This window comes from Siphateles boraxobius, unplaced genomic scaffold (genome assembly GCF_051911475.1).
Source record: "Siphateles boraxobius isolate OS27281-9 unplaced genomic scaffold, OSU_SipBor_1 29, whole genome shotgun sequence".
NCBI classification, from domain to species: Eukaryota; Metazoa; Chordata; class Actinopteri; order Cypriniformes; family Leuciscidae; genus Siphateles; species Siphateles boraxobius.
This window is the reverse complement of record NW_027508908.1, coordinates 1,103,072-1,122,805: the sequence shown is the minus strand read 5'-3', so window position 1 is coordinate 1,122,805 and position 19,734 is coordinate 1,103,072. Positions and strand designations below refer to the sequence as shown.

Here is a 19,734-nt window from a genome sequence, read left to right as displayed (position 1 = left end):
AGAAAAAAATATACTTATGCTGTTACACCTCAGGTTGTTAGTGACCCTATACAATTTTTACAAAAAAATAATAATAATGGGAAAACATGAATATTTTTTTCTTTATAGGTTTTTGTCTAACTTAAAAAAAATGAATGAAGAGGAGGGTAACTAAAGACCTGAGGTATGAGTTTAAATTTTAAGCAAAATCGTAGTATGTCAAATATTGACAATGTTAGTTGTAAAAACAATACCATTTTTATTAATACAATTTGTTCAACAACCAAAAGCGTAATTAGTTATGCCTAAAAACGTTAGCATGCAATTTTATGGCATGATTTCATCCCATTAATAGAATGTAACGTTCCTTTAAATTGACACCAAGGAAATTACACCATTTACAGAACAATATTGAATTTTTAATCAATCTGAACACAATTTGGATCATTGCCGCAGGTGCATTCAACAACACTGATACCATAAGTTGTTGGTCTTCTTTTTAGTTGATAGAAAATACAAGTTATCACTCAATTTAATTTAGGTGACCCAGTGTCCCATTCTGGTGTATTTTTTGTGTGCTACAATACTGGGTTTTAACTCCGAAGGTTGATTAGAAATAAGGATGGTCAGCTGTTGATCGGAGACTTTCTCAGGCCTCACAGCAGAGCCCTGTCTCTAATCTTATTAGCTAATCTGCTTATGTGATCAAACTTCCTGACATGCAGTAATGCACTGGCCCCGACAACCAACCACAATGAAAATAAATTATTATATGCACCACATATCAAAGACAAAAACCCCCAAGAAAAACCAGTTACCGTGTCAAAAAACAAGCTTTATTAAATTACTCCAGGTAACAGCTACAGACAGCGACAGATCAGTTGGTTTTAACAGGGTTCTTGCGTGGACTTGGATCTTCCTTCACTAGACACATTCACTTTATCGTGTGTTCACCTGCAGAACAAATGACACGTCATTAATGTTTGAGCATTTATAGTCAACATCAGCACTAATTATGGTCCTTTAAGGCAAGACACTACAGAAGCGCATTGTTTTTCATGCACTGGTCAATTTTCAGTTTTTGTGGTATTTGGTTTTTTATAACTTGTTTTAGACTAGAAAGAAACCCCATTTTATTGCACTTTATCTATTTGAGCCTTTAATTTTGATAACAATACTTTTTTTTTTAAAGGCCGTTTTCTAAAAATTGAGTTTTTTCTCCTTCACCGAGCAAGACATCTCCACTTCAGCAGCACTTACATACACCAAACTTTACACTTTTATTGTTATTTATATTCTGAAGGTTCGTCGTATGTCATTTATTCCTAAAAAAATGTTTCTTTTTCTTCTGGCTGTGGACAGTATTTTCTGATTCATGGATTGAAAAAGTAGAAATCCAAAATCCCATCTGTACAAACTTTTGACTAGTATGTGAACAAAATGAAACAGGAATTTTGAACCTTGCTTTATCCAATGTTGTGCACATTTATGCACATTAGTATACATATGTAATTCAATAGTATATCATCTGCAAATTTAAACAACAATTTTTTTTCTTGTAATAAACAGAAAACTTGTAATACACTTTTTTTTTTGCAATTCTTAAATGTAAATCAATCAACCAGGGAAGTATGATGATATATATTAGTTTTTTTTCTCTATACACTTGTCCTGTCATCTTTTACTCACCCTCATGTTGTTCGTCTACTGAACACAAAAAAAGTTATTATGAACAATGTTGAACGTTCCTCATTGACTTCCATAGTATTTTTTTGCTACCATCCCATACAAAAAAGAAATATATTTAAAATATATTTTCAGAATATATTTTTGGTATATATGCAAATATTTTAAATTGGCCCAATAAATATATTTTGATTAAATATATGTAAACATATTTTTATTTTTTATATATTTTAGTTAAATATGTGATTATATTTGTATCTCAATTTATTTACTAACAACATATATGTTCATATGTTTTAACTTTTGCAAATGGTTTCATTTGAATATTTTTTACAGAATTGAATAGAGTTATTTAATAGTGTGTGTGCAGTGTTAGACACTGAGTTCTATCTATTGTTTAAGTGTACTTCACTGTTGGAGTCTCACTGTTATACTTGCATCATAAATATTGTGCATATTTTCAATATTTAAATGACTTCAGGAAAGATGTCAATAAAACAACAATAAATCTAATAATTGCACGTAGTGTTAGGTACGTGCCACCTAATATGGCCTAATGGTCCTAGGAAAGCAACTATCTGTCATTTTACATTGCAGTCATTTAAATGTAAGTACAGTATTTATTATAGTGGTGTGTCATAATACAGTAGTGAAATATGGTAGCCTACTGTTGTGTATAGGGGAAAAGGTAGAGGAATTACTATGATCAAAATACATTTTCGACCCTTCTTTAGCAAGCTAAACATTTTGTCAAGAAAGAAATTCATACAGGTTAAGAACAACCAAGTAATGTTCATTTTTGGGTGAACTGTCCCTTTAAGAACTCATTAGACATAAATCACTCACGAGATCATCAATCTTGAGGATGCTGCGGACCGTTTCGGTGGCCAGGGTGAGTGCGCTGACAGAGACCAGCAGAGGCTGAACCACCAGCTCCTCCAGGATGTTAGAGATCCCACCCTGAGAGACCAAAACACATGTTAGCCATTCATTTTCTGATTGCCATTACAGCTTTCAGTCCATAGATGGCACTATTGAGCGTGTGCTTGAGAGCCACACCTTGCGGACGTTAATCCCGGCTGTCTTCTCTCCCTGAGCGTGTCTGTTGCGCAGCTCCGTGACGGTGGAGATGGGATTAAGACCAGCGTTCTCTGCCAGAGTGGAGGGAATGACCTCGAGGGCGTCGGCGTACGCGCGCACACAGTACGCCTCCATGCCGGCCAGACTGCGGGAATATTCTGCCAATCTCAGAGCCAGCTCAATCTCTGGAGCTCCACCGCCAGCAATCAGATATCTGCAGATCCACAGGGAGAAGAGTTAGCAAACAGCTTCTGCTGACTCGAAAGTTGTGTCTCAAATTAAGCACTTATGCACTATGCATTTGACCGTGTAGTGCATGAATTTCAAAAGGTTATTTTGCCATGATAGCCCCTCCACTACATAATTAAATCTGCAAAAGTTCAGTAACACTTTACAATAAGGTTTGATTTGTTTACGTTAGCAAACATACACAATCAACAATACTTCTACAGCACTTATTAATCTTAGTTAATCTCGACACTTATCAATACATTTTTCTATCTGTTAACATGAGTTTATGCACTGTGAACGAACATGAAGACTTCTAATAAGTAACATTAACAAAGGTTATTAAATACTGTAAAAATATATTGCTAGTTAGTTACTGCATTTTTTAATTTGACCTCATTGAAACGTTCTAACTTTTAATCAAATTTTATTACAATAAGACAACAGTTACCAATCAAATGAAATCTGTCAGTATTAACAAAATCTTAACAGAACCTTCATATGAAGTAGCATTTAGATGCAATATAAAATGTTTAATGCAGCTCAGAGATTACACGGCATAAATAATGCTGAGATTGTTTTTTGTTTTTAAATTGAGTAAAATGAAGTAATAATTTGAATATGAAACTAAAACTGCCAGTGTTGAGAAATGCATAAAACCATCTTGCGATCAGTTACCTCTTCTTGACCAGACAGCGGATGACGCAGAGGGCATCGTGGATGGACCGTTCCGCCTCCTCAATCACCAGTTTGTTGGAACCACGGACGACAATACTGACTGTCTTTCCGGGATTTACACAACCTGTGATCTACAAACACAAACAACACACTGCTGTCATTATCCAGCACGGAAGAGAACGAAAACATCGGAATCTCTGCAATGAGTACGTGTGTATAGATAAATGTTTAACTAAATATGAATTCTGTTTCTCATCCTGTATGCATGAAAAAAAAAACATGTTCAGCTGGAGATGAACGTAGATGCATCAATGCTAGGTGGGTTATAGGGATCGTTTGACCGATGGTTGACCGTCTCAACATTAACCGATCAAAGTTGTCGGTAGTCTATTAAAAAAAAAGTGATCTCTGAATTAAGCTATTATGGACAGTGGACTAAACGCTACTACAGTTAGCCATCTACTCCCAAGATATTTTTGTGTGAAGTGAACAAATCCCTCACACTCAATTTTTCATAACTCGCCTGTTTGTACTTAATAAACCAATAAAAACATTTGGCGCAAGGTCACAGCGTTTGGGTTCGCGCGCTCACAAGGTTTGCGAAAAGTAAAGGCTACAGGGCAATGTGTGTGTGTGTGTGTGTGTGTGTGTGTGTGTGTGTGTGTGTGTGTGTGTGTGTGTGCGCGCGCGCGGGAGACAAAGAGAGATGCGACAGTTGCGTTAATTGCAGGCGCGGCTCCAAATGGCTGTTATTTCAAATAGCGTGGCATATTTTAAACTAATCGGTTAACCGGTTTCAACCGGCTAATGAGGCTCGGTGGTTGGTCAAGAAATTTTTTAGTTTTCGCCATGCCTAGTGGGTTACCTTCACTAGTTTGCCGGATCCGTCCAGGCTAACCTCTTCTGCTAGCTCAGCGGTTCCCAGCATCTCTGGAGTGAACTGGTCAATATGAGCTATAGGTTTGGTGCCAATAGTCTGATGGGAAAGAAGAGGCATGTCCACTTCAGATATCAGACACAGATTTACACTAAAAAGCATTTGGTTACAGCTAATTTAAGGTGATTTAGTTACACTGTACTTACTCATAAGTACTGAGCAATATTAATGAACTAAATAGGGTTTTGTTTAGGGTTAGTTTTATGTAATTACGCACAAGTTACTGTTATTACTAAAGAAAGTACACGTGATGACGTGTAACTACATCACCTTAAAATAAAGTGTTAGCAAGCATTTAATGGTTTCACGACAGTGCTGGGTCTGCTGGTCATACCTTGCAGATGAATTCAATTTCCTCTCTCTCAATGTCTTTGATCACCATGATCTTCATCTTATTCAGGAAGTGAAGGGCCAGATCACTCAAGGCATCTCTGAAAGACGGTGAGTAAACGACAGAATTTTCATTTTGAAGTGAACTATTCCTTTAAATGCCCTAATTGTTCTAAGGTCTAATCCTGGTTTAATCTAAACCCTGTCTGTGAAACCAGGCCTAAGTTTAGTGTATTCTTCCCAGTATAATACAGTGCGTCTACAGATATAAACAAGTTAAATTTAAGACCTTTTTAATGCCACTTTGAATGAAATTTAAGACCAAACCTGTGATGGAAATACACATTATATTACATACGTATGTAATATTTAACCTTAGTAATTGAAGTAATTTAATATTAACTACTTGATTTTAGTTCAATAAACAATGTAACATTTGCAATCTTGAGAATATTCAGCAAAATAGCTCCTGTCATGTTATGTTACTTAACTATATCATATGTTATAATTCATAAAAGTCAACATTTTTAATTTTTACCTCAGTTTGTTTCTTCTGTGAGTTTTTTATGTGTGCTGTTATGCTCATCTGTTTTGATTTCTCACTATAAAATCTCTCACAGAGACAGGCAGCGCGAGTCTCAACGGTGCTACCAGAAATACATCATCATTATCAATTGCTGTTTATGTAATAAAATCAGAATCATTCTCGTGATTCGATGCTTCACTGGTTAGTTGACGGACATTGTGTCCGTCAGAATTTTAGCGGTAATGTGACCAGAAATATTTAAGACCCATCGAATCTGAATTTAAGACATTTTGATACTTTTTAAGGCCTTTTATTAGTAAAACTTTTTTTAAGACAATAAGACTTTTTAAGGAGCCACCCTGTAAAATTCTCCCCATATTTTGATTGTTGAATTATTCCCTCTGGACATCATTTTCGGCCACTACAGTGTATAGCAAGGTTAGTGTTTCAGGGTTCCTGTCAGCGACTGTGTGATGGAGGTTTGTGGTGATTTTGTACCTCAGGATGGATTTCTGGATGAGCAACACAGTGCAGCCAGCTTTCTTAATCTGTTTGATCAGGTTGAGGATGTAAGATCTCTCCTCACGGAGCACACGGTCCATCTGAGCGTAGTCCGACACCACAATCTGATTGTCCATCTGTCCCAACAAAAGCATCACACAAAAGCATTAAAACAATAACTACGATCTCGACCAATGCATGCTTGAAACATTTCACTTTTTAGCAAGTTCTTTAATTTAAAATGCATTTGCATATGACCACGTACATCAGTTTTGGGAGGAGACAGGCAGAACTGGATGAGGCCGATTTTGGCCTTCTCCACACGGGACACCGCAGTGCTCACCCTCTGAGTCAACACCAGACCATCCACAAGCTCGCAGTCATCAATGGTTCCTCTGCAAACACAAACACACCCATGAAATTGCTTCTGCATAGAGAAACTTCTAGGCGTGCAACAGATCATAGTTTATCCATCATAGAGTGAAAGTTTATCTTTTGGACGTGTTTTGTCTTGCCAGTTTACACATTCAAACGATTTTAAATGCGGAAGATGAGGTGAAAATAGGGACTCACAGGAGAGTCGAAGCGAGTGCACGCAGATACCCCTTTTCCACCAAAAAAGAACGGGTTCGGAACTGGTGCTGGTTCAAAGTTGGTTCGGAGTTGGTTCAACTTGCGAACCTCCTCAGAACCTGTTTGTTTTTCCACTTATAGAGCGCCCAGCGAACGACGTCGTTACGTCACTGTGTACGTCGCTTTACGTCTCAGCTAGAAACGCTTGCAAGTACTGTACAACATTACTTTGGGATTATCTCTAACTCGTGAACCAAGAAGGCTTTAAAAACAATTGAAATATGTAAGTCTTTTAATCTTTTCCTTTGATATGTAATCTTTTCTGATTAGTTATGTACACCTGTCTTGTCTTTTTTTTTCTCTCCGTTTATTTGTTCTATTTTGTGACTGTTTTCTTCTTTGCTTACATAATGTTTTCAATAAAAAATAAAATAAAAAAAAGCTAGAAACGCTTGCGCCAACTTCAAGCATAATAATTACAATGGCGGACTACATCGTGTTTCTGCAAATGTTTCTCCTGGCTTTGCGGTCAGAAAAGATGTTTAGGACACATCTAAACCCGCCTCCAGCCCCCGACATAAGCATGACGTGGTAAAAGAACGGTTCTCTGGTTCTAGTCCAGCAAAGAGTTGGTGCCGCTTTGGAACCAGTTTTCCTGGCCGAGAACCGGTTCTTTGGCTGTCGAAACACAAAGAACTGGTTCGCGCGCAGGCACCGGCTCCGAACCGGCTCTCAAAACGCTTTGGTGGAAAAGGGGTAAGAGAGAGAGAGAGAGAGAGTGTGAGAGAGAGAGAGAGAGAGAGAGAGAGAGAGAGAGAGCGAGCGAGAGAGAGAGAATTGATTCCTCTTTCGCGTTTCCTTGCCCTTGAATGGACACATAAACGCAAAATTATTTAATTACGTCTTGGCAAGTATTCTCTCTGTTATGTCATAAGTGAACAGTTGATAAAGAAACCAGATGTTCATTCGGTCTTAAATAGAAGCAGAATATTCCTGCAGTTTTCCGCGTCAATGTTAATAAAATAACAACACACAGCTTTAACAAAGATGAAGCTATATTTAATTTCTATAGTGAACAAATAGTGTTATTTTACATTTAGGCCTAATTATTAATTTCTGTACCTGAATACTACTGTTAGACTTTGTAACTTTGTTATTTAGTATTCATCTCTTCTTGTAATTTGTGTATTTGTTCTTATTTTATTACTGACCGTTTCTTGGTCTAACAATGTTTGAACTTTATCAGTTAGGCTAGTAGTCTTTGATGAAGTACTTCAAGTGAGCTTTAATTAATAAATGAAAAGCAAAGTTACATTTACACCCCCCCCTCCCCCATTATATAGATTTTTTTTATTTATTTTTTGCTGATCTGAAAAATGATCCTATCTGTGGCTCAAAAACCATAATCCGCACTGTGAGTTTTGTGATATGTTGCTCCACTAGAAACTTTTTTTTTTTATCAACCTGAAAACTGTATGTAATCTGCAAACATATGAAATGGAATAAAGACTGGGGAATATTTGCAATACTTTCAACAACACATCCCTTTCCGTGTGCCTTCATTCTCAAAGTGTATCTGCCCGGTTTTAAACTTATACTGCGTCTCACCCGAGTTTCTTGACAATGTGGATGTTGCGGAGGTCGACGCTCGTGGCGGTGGCGGGGTCGATGACCTTCATGACGGCGTCGACGCTCATGGGCGCGAGCAGGCTGGAGTACTGAGACACCACCTTAGAGCAGAGCGAGGTGGTGGCGCTGTTCAGGAGCGTCTCTTTGTCACTGAGCAGCACCGGCTGACTGATGGAGGTCAAGATCTCCACACCTTTATCCACGGCCTTCTGGAAGGACTCAGAAATGATGGTCGGGTGGATTCCTGGCAGGATAAACAGACCATTTTTTGTTATCATAAATAAACACCACTACTACAGTATAATGAAGGTCAAAGGACACCCCAAAATGGCTTTTAAAGTTCCCCTGTGGTGAAAATCAAGTTTTTAATGTTGTTTATGTGTCTATGTGGTGTTTTTAATATGCTTTAAGACAAACTATGTGTAAATTCATAAGTCAACACCATTGCTGAGTGTTTTCTGCTTAAAACTGCAGTGAACCAAAGACAGTCTCAAAAACTCGGTTTGTAATCGCTGGTGTTTCTGATGTCACACACTATCTTGTAACCAATCAGATCAATGTGTGATCGTCAACGAGTGGATCTCTGAGCTGGAGTGAGTGAGTGGAGGCGGAGATCGTTTGCATATTCATAGAACAACACATATACTTAATGAGGCAAGGGTGTAGAGTGACATTTAAGATATGTTAAGGTAAAACGTTTAAATTTGTCACTTTGGTGATCAAAGATGAGATTTAAGGGATAAAATGATTGACTACAGAGGGACTAAAGCTCTGTCCACTGTATGACATCATGCATCAGTGTTATAATCCATGTAATTTTATGTCCAACATGTTGCATGTATAAAAAAAGCACACTTATTGTAACTAAAGCTTACCTTTCTGTAGCAGTTTAGAGCAAGCATCAAGAAGAGCTCCAGCGATCACCACCACTGATGTAGTGCCGTCACCAGCCTCAATATCCTGAGCTTTAGACAGCTCCACCATCTGAAACGCGCGCAAATATATCCCATGATACTCCAGACGTGACCTCTGACATGCAATAATTTGGGTGGGAATCAGAGGTTCAATTCAAAATCTGTATGTGCTGCACTGTTGATGTCCCCCTTTTTTTGGAATAATAACATAACATCGCCATTTAGAAGATTTGTTTTATTAAAAATTGGTAGAAAATAGAATCGCAATTCATGTTTGAATTTCCCCCAAAACCCTCAGCAAATAAATCTGCAGTGAGTAATCTGAACCATATCTATCTAAAACAAAAACTTTCATTCAGCACCTTCAGGTTATAGAAATGAATGAAGGATGTACCATTTTGGCGGCAGGATGAAGCACCTGCATCTGTTTGAGGATTGTGGCTCCATCATTGGTGATGGTCACGTCTCCCTTCCCATCCTGAATCTGCAGAGAACAAAAACATTCATTCAGTGCACAGAAAACACAGTTATTGATATACAGCCAAGTTAAGTGAAGCATAAAACTTTCATATTATATGATGAGATTTATATCAATGAAAAACAGTACCATTTTGTCCATGCCCTTAGGGCCCAGACTTGTTCTGATGGCATCTGCGACAGCTGTCAATCAAAAGACAAGATCAACAATTAATCATTAGGCTATACCTGATGGCATATTTAAATGGGAAATCTATGAAGAATTATAAGTCTTATATACAAGATTATATATATATATATATATATATATATATATATATATAAGCATACATTTAAAATATAAATTTTAAAAAACAAATACATATATATATATATGTGTGTGTGTGTATGTATATATAATGTATTTACGTTTCTAAAATAAATATTTTAAAAGTATGCTTAATTTTATATATATATATATATTCCACCACACATATATAAATGAATATGGTAACTAAAATGCGCATGATTAAAAAAGAGAATTATATAGTTTCTTTTTTTAATATTGTACATATATATCATATACACATACATAATTATATATATATATATATACATATATATATATATATATATATACACACACACACACACACACTAATTTCTAGAAACAATGAAGACTTTCTTAATGAATGAAATGTGTGTGACGTCTTTTATTTGAACGAAAATACCAATATTTAGCCTTTGATAATATTCATACGTACATATTCTTGAATACTCATTTAGTGTCCATGACTGTAAAGTCGTCATGTTCTGTCAAAATGAAGACCACACCTTATATATGGACCCCAGTGTGTGTGTGTGTGTGTGCGTGTGTGTGTGTGTTATTCTGATTATGATGACCATACATGGCGACATTTACCTCATCTAATGCTTTTAAACAAGGTCACGTTTGCAGAAATGAAAGCGTTTGTGCAGATATTGGCATGTTTATAACGGTACACGACTTTCCCTGACTCATGCTTCCACCGCACATCATGAGGTGCAGAAACAACATCATAAAACAAATCCCTGTCAGTGTTTCTGACAGATCTAATGCGAATATCCTCACCTTTCCCGGCGCTGATGTTGCTGTAGCGGATCTGCGCGGGTTTGTCCCGGTCCACATACGCACCTCCTTTGTTTTTAAACCCGCCTGGAAACGATCCGACTTCAGGCATGATGGCTAATATTTATGCTGTTTTAATCCGCGGAATTCACAGACGCAGATGGACGTGTCCCGGTGTCTCTAAACCGTCTCTGCGGTTCGGATGGGTTCAGATAACGGTCGGCTCGGATTCCTCAAACAGAACCTTCCAGATCCACCGGTCGCGACGGTAGCAGAGAAAGGACCCCGAGCGTGACAGTGCGGCGCGTGAGGATGACGTTCAGGGGTGTCTTAAAACATGCCCCGCGGAGATGCAATAAGTAAATCTGCTGTAGTGGGTCTGCAACGCCCCCTTATACAAATGTCAGAGTATTTTGTGTATAGTAATTTTGTGATATATGAATCGCGCGGTTTCTATGCTTTAGGATGAAATGAGTTTAATATAAAGCGCGTAGTTCAGTGACACAACGTTCATAAACGCATGTGGTATTGTGCGCGTTCACGCGTGGAAGCAGCACCGGTTCAACTTCACTGTTTTCCTGAGGATTGAAGTGATCCAGTGAAGGTAAGCACCAGGATGAGCATGTTTAGAGAGGGGTCATTATAACACAAGTGTTGTTAGCAATATAATTCATGTGTGGTGCAACTGATGCAAGCTTTTATAATACGTCTATTTTTATTTTAAAAAATCGATAATATTCCAAAATATTTGTCCTTATACCAAGATGATGTTTTTGCTCCCATCCTTGTCCTTTCAACTTCCACTTTATGTATTAGTAAACATGCAGCACATCTAATAAAATCATCGTAAAAATACATTTATGGAAATGCAAGGTAGCATTTTGTCTTTATTAAAAATTATTAAACACAAAAAGAACATTAATGACATGATGTAGTTGAGCGAAGCGTTAGAGAGACTTTGTCTCTCAAAATAAATAACAACTAGGACAATTTATTTTTTATGCATTTATTTTTCTTAAATGTTCAGAGTGCATTTTGGGTGTGTTGCAATATAAATGACTGAAAAAGAAAAAAATCTGTTTTTAATAATAAAAAGAAAAATATTTTTAAGATTAACTATAATGTTTCCATAATGTTTATTAATTGTTTTGGACAGACGCTACATCATTTAATGTGTTAAATTATGCGTATAATGATCAAGGAGCTGCTTAAAATTTTTGAAACTATGATCCTCAATAAAGAGGTTGTTTGTTTGTTATAAAAACAGAATGTACATTTTTTTTTTAAATATCATTTTGGTAATAAAAGCACACTTTAAGCACCTTGTGCAAACCCTGTACACTGTAAAAAATGCTTCTCTTACTTAGTATTTCGTTTCCAGTCCAAAATATCAAACAATTCTTAAATCAAGATACATTTACTAAATGAGTAAAGTGACATAAGATATTAGGTCTCGTTTTCTGGGGAAATAACAAAAAGTTAAGTACATTTTTGCTTAAAACAAGCAAAATGATCTGCCAATGGGATAAGAACAATAATCTGGTTCCTGTTTGAATTAAGATTATGTTTCTTACCCCATTGGCAGATAATTTAGCTTGTTTTAAGCAAAAACTCACTTATTTTTTTGTTATTTCCCCAGAAAACAAGACATAATAATATCTTGTGGCATTTTACTACTTTAGTAAAAAGACTTTAGTAGACAAAACAACAGGACTGGAAACAAGACAAAAATACTAAGTAAGAAAAGCATTTTTGCAGTGTACATAAATAAAGCAATGAAACATGCGTCATGATCATGTCCTGTTTTTCCGTTGTTCCCCTCACCTCAGTATGCTGTCCCTGAAAGAGAAGGACCGTCCCGTGGCGAGGAAGCTGTTGAGCGCCGGCTGCTGTGTGAGATGTGTCCTGCGCTTCTGCTGTGTGGGAAGCGGCTCCGCTTACAGACGCTCATACGAGGTCTTTCACAAAAATAAAAATAAAATAAATTCACATTCACACTGTTTATGTATCAGGCACTAAGGAGCATTTCTGTCTGTAGGACATGCACAAGGAGCTTCTGGCCTTCGTCAGTGAGGAAAACCGCCCGCAGTCCCATGATGCCTCTGGTGAGGGCAGGACAGACGACCCGCCCAGTAAACGCATGAGAGTGGATGAGGATTGCGTTGCGCCGGCCGAGCCGGACTCTGACATTTGTCCCGTCTGTTTGGGAGTCCTGCAGGACTTCTGTCATCCCGCTTTTGCTAAACAGGTGTCTTTTTATTATCATTTCGGTAATACCTACAAAGAATCCCATCACACAGAACGTTTCCAATACAAATTCAAATGTCTCACATACAGTCGTGATGTCTGGAGGGGATATTTGTTTTTAATGGCTCTACAAGTTCAATTAAACTATCAAAAATATGAGGTAGATATTTAGTTGTTTAAACATAAATATGAGGGAAGAACAAAACTCTAAACTTAGTTAATGTATTTATCTGACAAAATTATTTGGCAAAGAAAAGGCAAACTACAGCTACGGGTTTTATTTTACCACGCAACGAAATGCATAGATAAACAAAATGATTACAGGAAAAAAAAATCATACTGTACATTGACTCACCACAACATAATCAGTTATTGATATTTTGTTGGTTCTCTCTTGTTTTTGCATGTTCATAATTTATTTGTATGACAGCCTGGCCAATGTTATGTCTGCACAATTCAGCAAGTTTCATTGCGTTATCACAAATAAAACAATTGGTAACTACACAATATTTTTACAAAACCGTTAACACATTTTTATATGTGAATAAAGGGTGAAGACGGCAATTTCCCTAGACTGGACATCACTTTTTGACCACTACTGTATATATATATATATATATATATATATATACTAATAATAAACAAAAAATGTATTCTTCATGCAAAAATATATTCTGGCAACACTTCACCTTTCTTTTGGTAACGTTAGTTAACATGAACTAACAATAAACAACACTTCGTAAGCATTTACTAATCTTCGTAGCTAATGTTAATCTCAACAATTACTAAAACATTTTTAAGATGAAAAGTTGCATCTGTGAAAATGAAGGCACTGTGAAAAACCACAAACGGGAACATTTTTATTAACTAACATTAGCAAAGGTTAATAAATGCTGTGGAAATGTATTGCTTGTTGTTAGTTAAAGCATTAACTAGTGATATCTTATTGTAAGCTTTATGGCATGTTTTTATACCTGTTCATCCACAGGTGTCAGATGCGGTGAAAAAGCAGCAGTTTGAGTTTGACAGTCTAGTGCTGACCGTTTCTCTTCCGGCTCAGCTGTCCGTCAGAGAGGTGAGTCCTGCCACCGCACAATCAGATGACCCGTTTATCATCTGCTTTCATGATAGAAATCTGGACAAAATGTGTTTCTCTGTGCATTTTTAAAGCATTCCTGCTGGTTGCATGTCAGAAAGGAAGTCAGGTATGTAAGCAGCACACATTTCCCATCATTCCTAGCAACCGCACCTGTTCTCCTCTGTCCTGGGCTGTGTTTAACTCCACTTTTGTGTTTCCAGGGAGAAGAGCATGTGTTTAGGGAAAGATGATGTCATCCAGGTGAAGGACGCGTTCAAGTGGGCCGTACAGGGAAAGATTGGCCAGGAACTGGGAGCTGCTGTCCTGGCCAATGTGAGTCGTCCTCCTGCTGGGTAACTGCTGGGTAACTGCTGGCTTCCTGAGGATTGGCTGTTATTTAATCTCTGATCTTCGTTCTGTGATCCGCAGAGTCCGTGTGAAGTGAGCGTCGGGTTTATACACCCAGAAACCGAGGAGGACTGTCATTTCTTGTAAGCAATGACCAAAAGTGTTTGATGGTTTTTCATGCACTGCATTAACGTTTGTGGTTGACCTTGACTGATGCTGGCGATACTGCAACTTGCTTAACAATTTTGAATATGGAATTAGAGTATTTACATATTACATTTACGCATTTAGCAGATGCTTTTATGCGTAAATAAACGCATAAATGTAAATATAATTGTCATTTCTGATTAACAAGTATTTGTCTTTCTTTGGGCAGAGCGAACACCTGTCCAGACTGTTTCAAACCCACCAAAAACAAAGCGGTAAGCTTTGAGGATTGCAGTCCTCAATCAGCGTTCCCGTTTCTCTCCGCTATCCTTTAAACAGGACCTATTATGCACTTTTTCTAAGTCTTGGTTTTGGTTTTGGGCTCTACTACAATAGGTTTTCATGCTTGAATGTTCAAAAACACATTATTTTTCACATATTCTCCATTGTTGCAGCTCCTCTCTTCCCAGTCTGTCAGTAACGCTCGGTTTAGTTCCTGTCTCTATGAAGCCCCTCCTTCTGAAAAGCACACTGTGCTCTCATTGGTCGGCTGGATCAGTGTGCTGTGATTGGTCAAGCGCATTGAGTGTGTTTGGGAAATGTCACGTCCCTTACCATAACCACGAGTTTAACACACTACTAACTAACTCAACTAGGCGTTATTTAGCGTATGCCTTTGGCGGGAATTATTTAAATGAGGAATATTGTGACGTGTTTGTTCCCGAAAGCAAACTCAAGACTACAATGGAGGCGTTTCAGGGAGTTCAGAAACAGTGACACTGATATAGAGAATAACTTTGTGTGTTGTGACTTTTCAGACCTTTTTCATGCTCAAACAGCAACATCACACACTAAAGAAAGATGAACATGTAAAAAAGCATAATAGGTCCTGTTTAAAATTTTTTTTTTTAAAGTGCCTGTTTGAAATCTAAAAGCGGTGTATTTGAATTCCTCTGTGTCTCTGTCCCTCAGTCCATCTTCACCAGGATGGCGGTGGTTAAGGCCCTGGAGAAGATCTCTGATGAGAAGTTCAGTAGGTCAGTGTCTTTGGTGTTCATGCTGGCATGAGACAGTTTTTGGTCCTTCCCTTTAAATGTTGGATGTGTGGTGTGCAGGAATTATCCATGTCCACCGAAGAAACCAAGCACTAGATGTTCAGCGCTGGACACCTCATGTCTCCACACGTCTGTCTTTATAGCAGGTACGTCCAAATACTTTCCAAACATCGGATGTATGTGTTGTTAGTAGGAGTGTCAATTGAATTGTCCATTTTAGTGTGATTTATATTTATATTAGGGGTGCACAATTAATCGTGCTTAAACCGATTTGGATTATTGCAATTATGAAATCGCAAAGGCTGGGATTATTTTTTATGCGCAGCTTGTCACTGATGTACGGCTCTGTAAACGCTGCTCCTTCTGAAAGCACTGAGTTTGAGGCACTTATAACGTGCATTTGAAAAAGCAACACGCGTAAACATCTTTCCAAACATGAGAAGCATTTATGAATAATAATAATAATTATTATTAACAATAATAAATGCATAAATAATAATAAATAAATCAAAGCTTCTATTTATTCAGCTACAGCGATAGGGATTTTCTGGAATGATGTGTGTTGTGGTACTTCTGCTGCGGGGCATATTTGGTGTGTGTGTGTGAGTGTGAGTGTGAGATGCCCTCTGGTGTTCAGATGGAGCAGCATTTACTACCGATCAGCCGCTTCACTGACAAGCTGCACATAAAATAATCGTAGGCTTTGCTAAATCGCATGCGGTTTCATTGCGATTAATCGTGCAGCCCTAAATTATATATATAAGGTTGGTACAATTTAAATAAAAATACAGTTATATTGGGAAATATTATTATAATTTGATATAACTCTGTGAATATAGGTTAAAATGTAATTTATTCCTGTGATCAAAGCTGAATTTTCAGCATCATTACTCCAGTCTTCAGTGTCACATGATCCTTCAGAAATCATTACATTTCTGAGTATTATCAGTGTTGAAAACAGTTAAACTGCTTCATATTATTATTGATAAAAAAAAACCTTCACGATTCTTTGATGAATAGAAAGTTAAAAAGAACAACATTTGTTTTAAATGTATTTTTTTGTAACATCATAAATGCTTTTATTGTCACTTTTAATGAATTGAATGCATCCTTGCTGAATAAAAGTATTATTTTCTTTCAGAAAAAACTAAAAAATCTTACCGTCTCCGCAGGTCGGTACAATAAGTTTTCCCGGGAGCTCCCGCAGACGCCGTGGGTGATCGACGGAGAGAGGCGGATGGACGGATCCGTGGAGGAGCTGATCGCCGCTCCGCTCCTGTCCTCCTTCAGAGCTGATGGTGAGTGTGAGTGAGTGTGTGTGTGTCTAATCACTTCACCGGATATTCAGCTAGATCCCAAATTGTAGGCGACGTATATGATGCACAGGTGTTCAGATTGATTCAGACCTGCAATGTTTACCGGTGAGTCTTTTTTCGTGTCTCGTCCGCCTAGGTTTCAACTTCTCATCTTCAGGACGAGAAGACGTGGATGTGAGGACTCTGGGAAACGGTAAAACACACACTAATTTTGCCTTATATGTGACACAATTGAGGTTTGTGTCGAAGCGGTCATGTATCAGTTTTAATTTAGGTGTTGTTTCTCAGGTCGACCATTCGCTCTGGAGCTTCTGAACCCACATCGAACCAAATTCAGCCGAACTGAGATCAAACAACTACAGGAGGTGTAGATTTACTGTCTTCAGGAATCTGAGTCAATGTGTAGTATCAGTAATAGTCATGATTACTCGTGCATTTATACTTGCACAGCATTAAAGTCTTTTGAAACCGTTTTTTACTGTTCTGTCCTATCACAGTGTGTCAATTCCTGATATTTTTGAAAGTATCAGTGGTCCTGAATTAAGATTTTTTATTGTCGGTCAAATGCATATTGCTGATAAAAATGTCAAACTCTTTTTCATAACTGGTTTAATATCATTTCTGGGAATAAGAATGGAAAATGTGAATTTTGATTTCTGTTCTCCTGTCCTGCAGACGATCAACCAGTCGTCTGACAAAATTAGAGTACGACACCTACAGATTGTTACCAGGTGAGTGTGTGTGTGCTTATGTGTGAGTGTATATATATTTGTGTGTGTGTGTGTGTGTGTTGTTTATATGCACAAAATATATGAAGATATATAAAAGATATGAAATCGATTAAATTCCGGTTTCCAATCAATATCGATGCATTTGGATACAGGTGAAACTCGAAAAATTAGAATATCGTGCAAAAGTTATAATTTTGATGATTATGAAAATTTTCTGAAAAAGTCTCAGGAAATTTGAATATTACATGAAATAAACAAAAAAAAGGATTTTAAATACAGAAATGTCGGCCCTCTGAAAAGTATCATGCATATGTATATAGTTATATATACTAAATATATTAGTTTCACCTTTTAATTTGAATTACATGAACTGTTGCACGATATTCAAATTTTTCGAGTTTCATCTGTATATATCATGTACAGTACATGGGCAATTTTTCTCGAGGAAATCATCTCTGTGAGAATACTGTAAACTATACAGGAAACCCCATACTATAATATTGAATGATAAAATGAACAACTGATTGATTATTCTGATTTAAGAATCAATATCGGTTCACCAAAATAAGAATCGAGAAATCAACCTTCTTAATCCAGCCCTAGTAATTTCGAGTGCATTTCTTCAGGGAAGCGACAAGCCGCATGAAAGAGGGCGAGGAGGAGAAGACCAAAACCTACAGCGCCCTCATCTGGACTCAGAAAGCCATCGACGACACGGATCTGGACTTCCTGAGAAACATCAAGGTCTTTCTGTGCTGTGTGATGTGTTTGAGCAGGAGGCTTGAGAAGAGATGTGCTGATGAGTGTGTGTGTGTGTGTGTGTGTGTTTAGGATCTGAAGATCGCTCAGAAGACTCCGCTGAGAGTCCTGCATCGCCGGCCGCTGGCGGTCCGACAGAGACACGTCCACTCCATGAGTGCCGTTCACCTGGACACACACCACTTCACCTTGAAGCTGTGCACACAGGCCGGCACGTATCCTTCACAAACACACATTGACATCTGTAGTTCTCATGTGTGAGATAATGACAATAACTAAACAAACATCGACACTAATGCTTCAAAGATTTTTAAGTCTCTTCTGCTCACCAAGACTGATAAAAAAAAAAAATACAGATGCACCGATATGAACATTTTGGCCGATACCGATAAATCTTTATATATGAAAACCGATAACCGATAGATTGGCTGATAAATCTTTGAGAGCTTGATTACAAAAAGTAAGTCTCACCATTAATAACCATGTCCCAAGCACACAATTATAATATTCTCTTTATAATTTTATGTAGCTTATATGACAGACTTGTGCTGCACATGTTGCATTAACTGTATTTTCCTTTTTTGAAGTGATTCCAATCATATTTCAAGCCATTCAAAACCATCATGGGGAACACAGTGCAAATCTAGAAGAAAATACATTATTTGCCGGCTTTAATATATCAGACAAATTTTCTTATCAGGCTGATAACATTAAAAATGAACATATATTGGCCGATACCGATATGGTGCCCGGTGTGTCGTACATCCCTAGTAAAAACAGTAATATTGAGAAATATCATTAATAGTCTTCTTCAGTGTACTTTAAACTGTCGTGGTTTCCCTTCACGGACATCACTGCAGTTACATTAAAGAGTTTGTGCACGGAGACTTCGGCCGCACTAAACCCAACCTCTGTGACCTCATGAAAACTGACGCTGATATTCTGGAGCTGGACGTGGAGGTGCGTTTCATTAAATATGCAATATCACGAGTCACCGCTCATGTGGTTTAGATGCACGTTATCTCTAATATTCCTCCATGTCTGTGTGTTTCAGTCCGTAGACATCGACTGGCCTCCTGCTATTCCGGATTGACATTCGGGATTTTGAGAAAAGTTTTTGTTTGTCAGGACTATATATTTCTGTCATACGGTTCTTTCTTAGTTTGATAATCATTTGGTTGAATTAAAGCAAATCCTTATGCACTGTACTATATGTATTTTCCTTAAATAAACAGCCTAATTTTGTTTGGTATTGTCATGTTCCTGTTTTAGTCTGTATTTAAATGAGTAATTTTAATCATTTATGCTTCTCTTAAAAAATAATTAACTATTATCAGCGGATAAAAATTATATATGTATATAAGTTATAATACACTAACACACACACAAGTATAGAGATAATGCAGCATTAAAACATCACAACTTAAA

The 19,734-nt window shown here is 37.4% G+C and overlaps 2 protein-coding genes across 3 annotated transcripts; one reads left to right on the top strand and one right to left on the bottom strand.

Annotated features, from left to right (window-relative positions):
- Positions 1 to 793: 793 nt before the first annotated feature.
- On the bottom strand, positions 794 to 10,957 carry cct4 (chaperonin containing TCP1, subunit 4 (delta)). The gene is made up of 13 exons (XM_077245888.1): positions 10,629 to 10,957; positions 9,669 to 9,721; positions 9,456 to 9,545; positions 9,023 to 9,131; positions 8,127 to 8,391; positions 6,211 to 6,340; positions 5,943 to 6,082; positions 4,923 to 5,019; positions 4,517 to 4,627; positions 3,652 to 3,782; positions 2,725 to 2,959; positions 2,512 to 2,625; positions 794 to 933 (listed from the first exon to the last, which is right to left on the bottom strand). The coding sequence occupies exons 1-13, from the start codon at positions 10,735 to 10,737 to the stop codon at positions 919 to 921; spliced, it is 1,599 nt and encodes a 532-aa protein (XP_077102003.1). The 5' UTR covers positions 10,738 to 10,957; the 3' UTR covers positions 794 to 918.
- On the top strand, positions 9,069 to 19,551 carry pus10 (pseudouridine synthase 10). 2 transcript variants are annotated; one of them, XM_077245890.1, is made up of 18 exons: positions 9,069 to 9,195; positions 12,455 to 12,581; positions 12,664 to 12,873; positions 13,861 to 13,947; positions 14,043 to 14,077; positions 14,172 to 14,283; positions 14,380 to 14,441; positions 14,675 to 14,720; positions 15,418 to 15,482; positions 15,561 to 15,646; positions 16,673 to 16,798; positions 16,953 to 17,009; positions 17,105 to 17,181; positions 17,492 to 17,547; positions 18,174 to 18,291; positions 18,379 to 18,521; positions 19,167 to 19,266; positions 19,361 to 19,551. In XM_077245890.1, exons 2-18 carry the CDS (start codon positions 12,456 to 12,458, stop codon positions 19,397 to 19,399), a joined length of 1,545 nt encoding a protein of 514 aa, XP_077102005.1. In that variant the 5' UTR covers positions 9,069 to 9,195; position 12,455; the 3' UTR covers positions 19,400 to 19,551. The 2 variants fall into 2 exon arrangements, with proteins under 2 accessions (XP_077102005.1, XP_077102004.1); XM_077245889.1 differs by lacking the exon at positions 9,069 to 9,195 and adding an exon at positions 10,975 to 11,229.
- The last annotated feature ends 183 nt before the right edge of the window (positions 19,552 to 19,734 follow it).

Excerpts from the sequence above, each read along its gene's own strand:
- cct4 (XM_077245888.1), bottom strand. The coding sequence starts at position 10,737 with ATGCCTGAAGTCGGATCGTTTCCAGGCGGGTTTAAAAACAAAGGAGGT. Across the intron at positions 9,132-9,455 it reads TTCATCCTGCCGCCAAAATG|ATGGTGGAGCTGTCTAAAGC; the intron begins GTACATCCTTCA and ends CGCGCGTTTCAG. Across the intron at positions 5,020-5,942 it reads ATCCAGAAATCCATCCTGAG|AGATGCCTTGAGTGATCTGG; the intron begins GTACAAAATCAC and ends ACCGTCTTTCAG.
- pus10 (XM_077245890.1), top strand. The coding sequence starts at position 12,456 with ATGCTGTCCCTGAAAGAGAAGGACCGTCCCGTGGCGAGGAAGCTGTTG. Across the intron at positions 13,948-14,042 it reads CTCAGCTGTCCGTCAGAGAG|CATTCCTGCTGGTTGCATGT; the intron begins GTGAGTCCTGCC and ends GCATTTTTAAAG. Across the intron at positions 17,548-18,173 it reads CACCTACAGATTGTTACCAG|GGAAGCGACAAGCCGCATGA; the intron begins GTGAGTGTGTGT and ends GCATTTCTTCAG.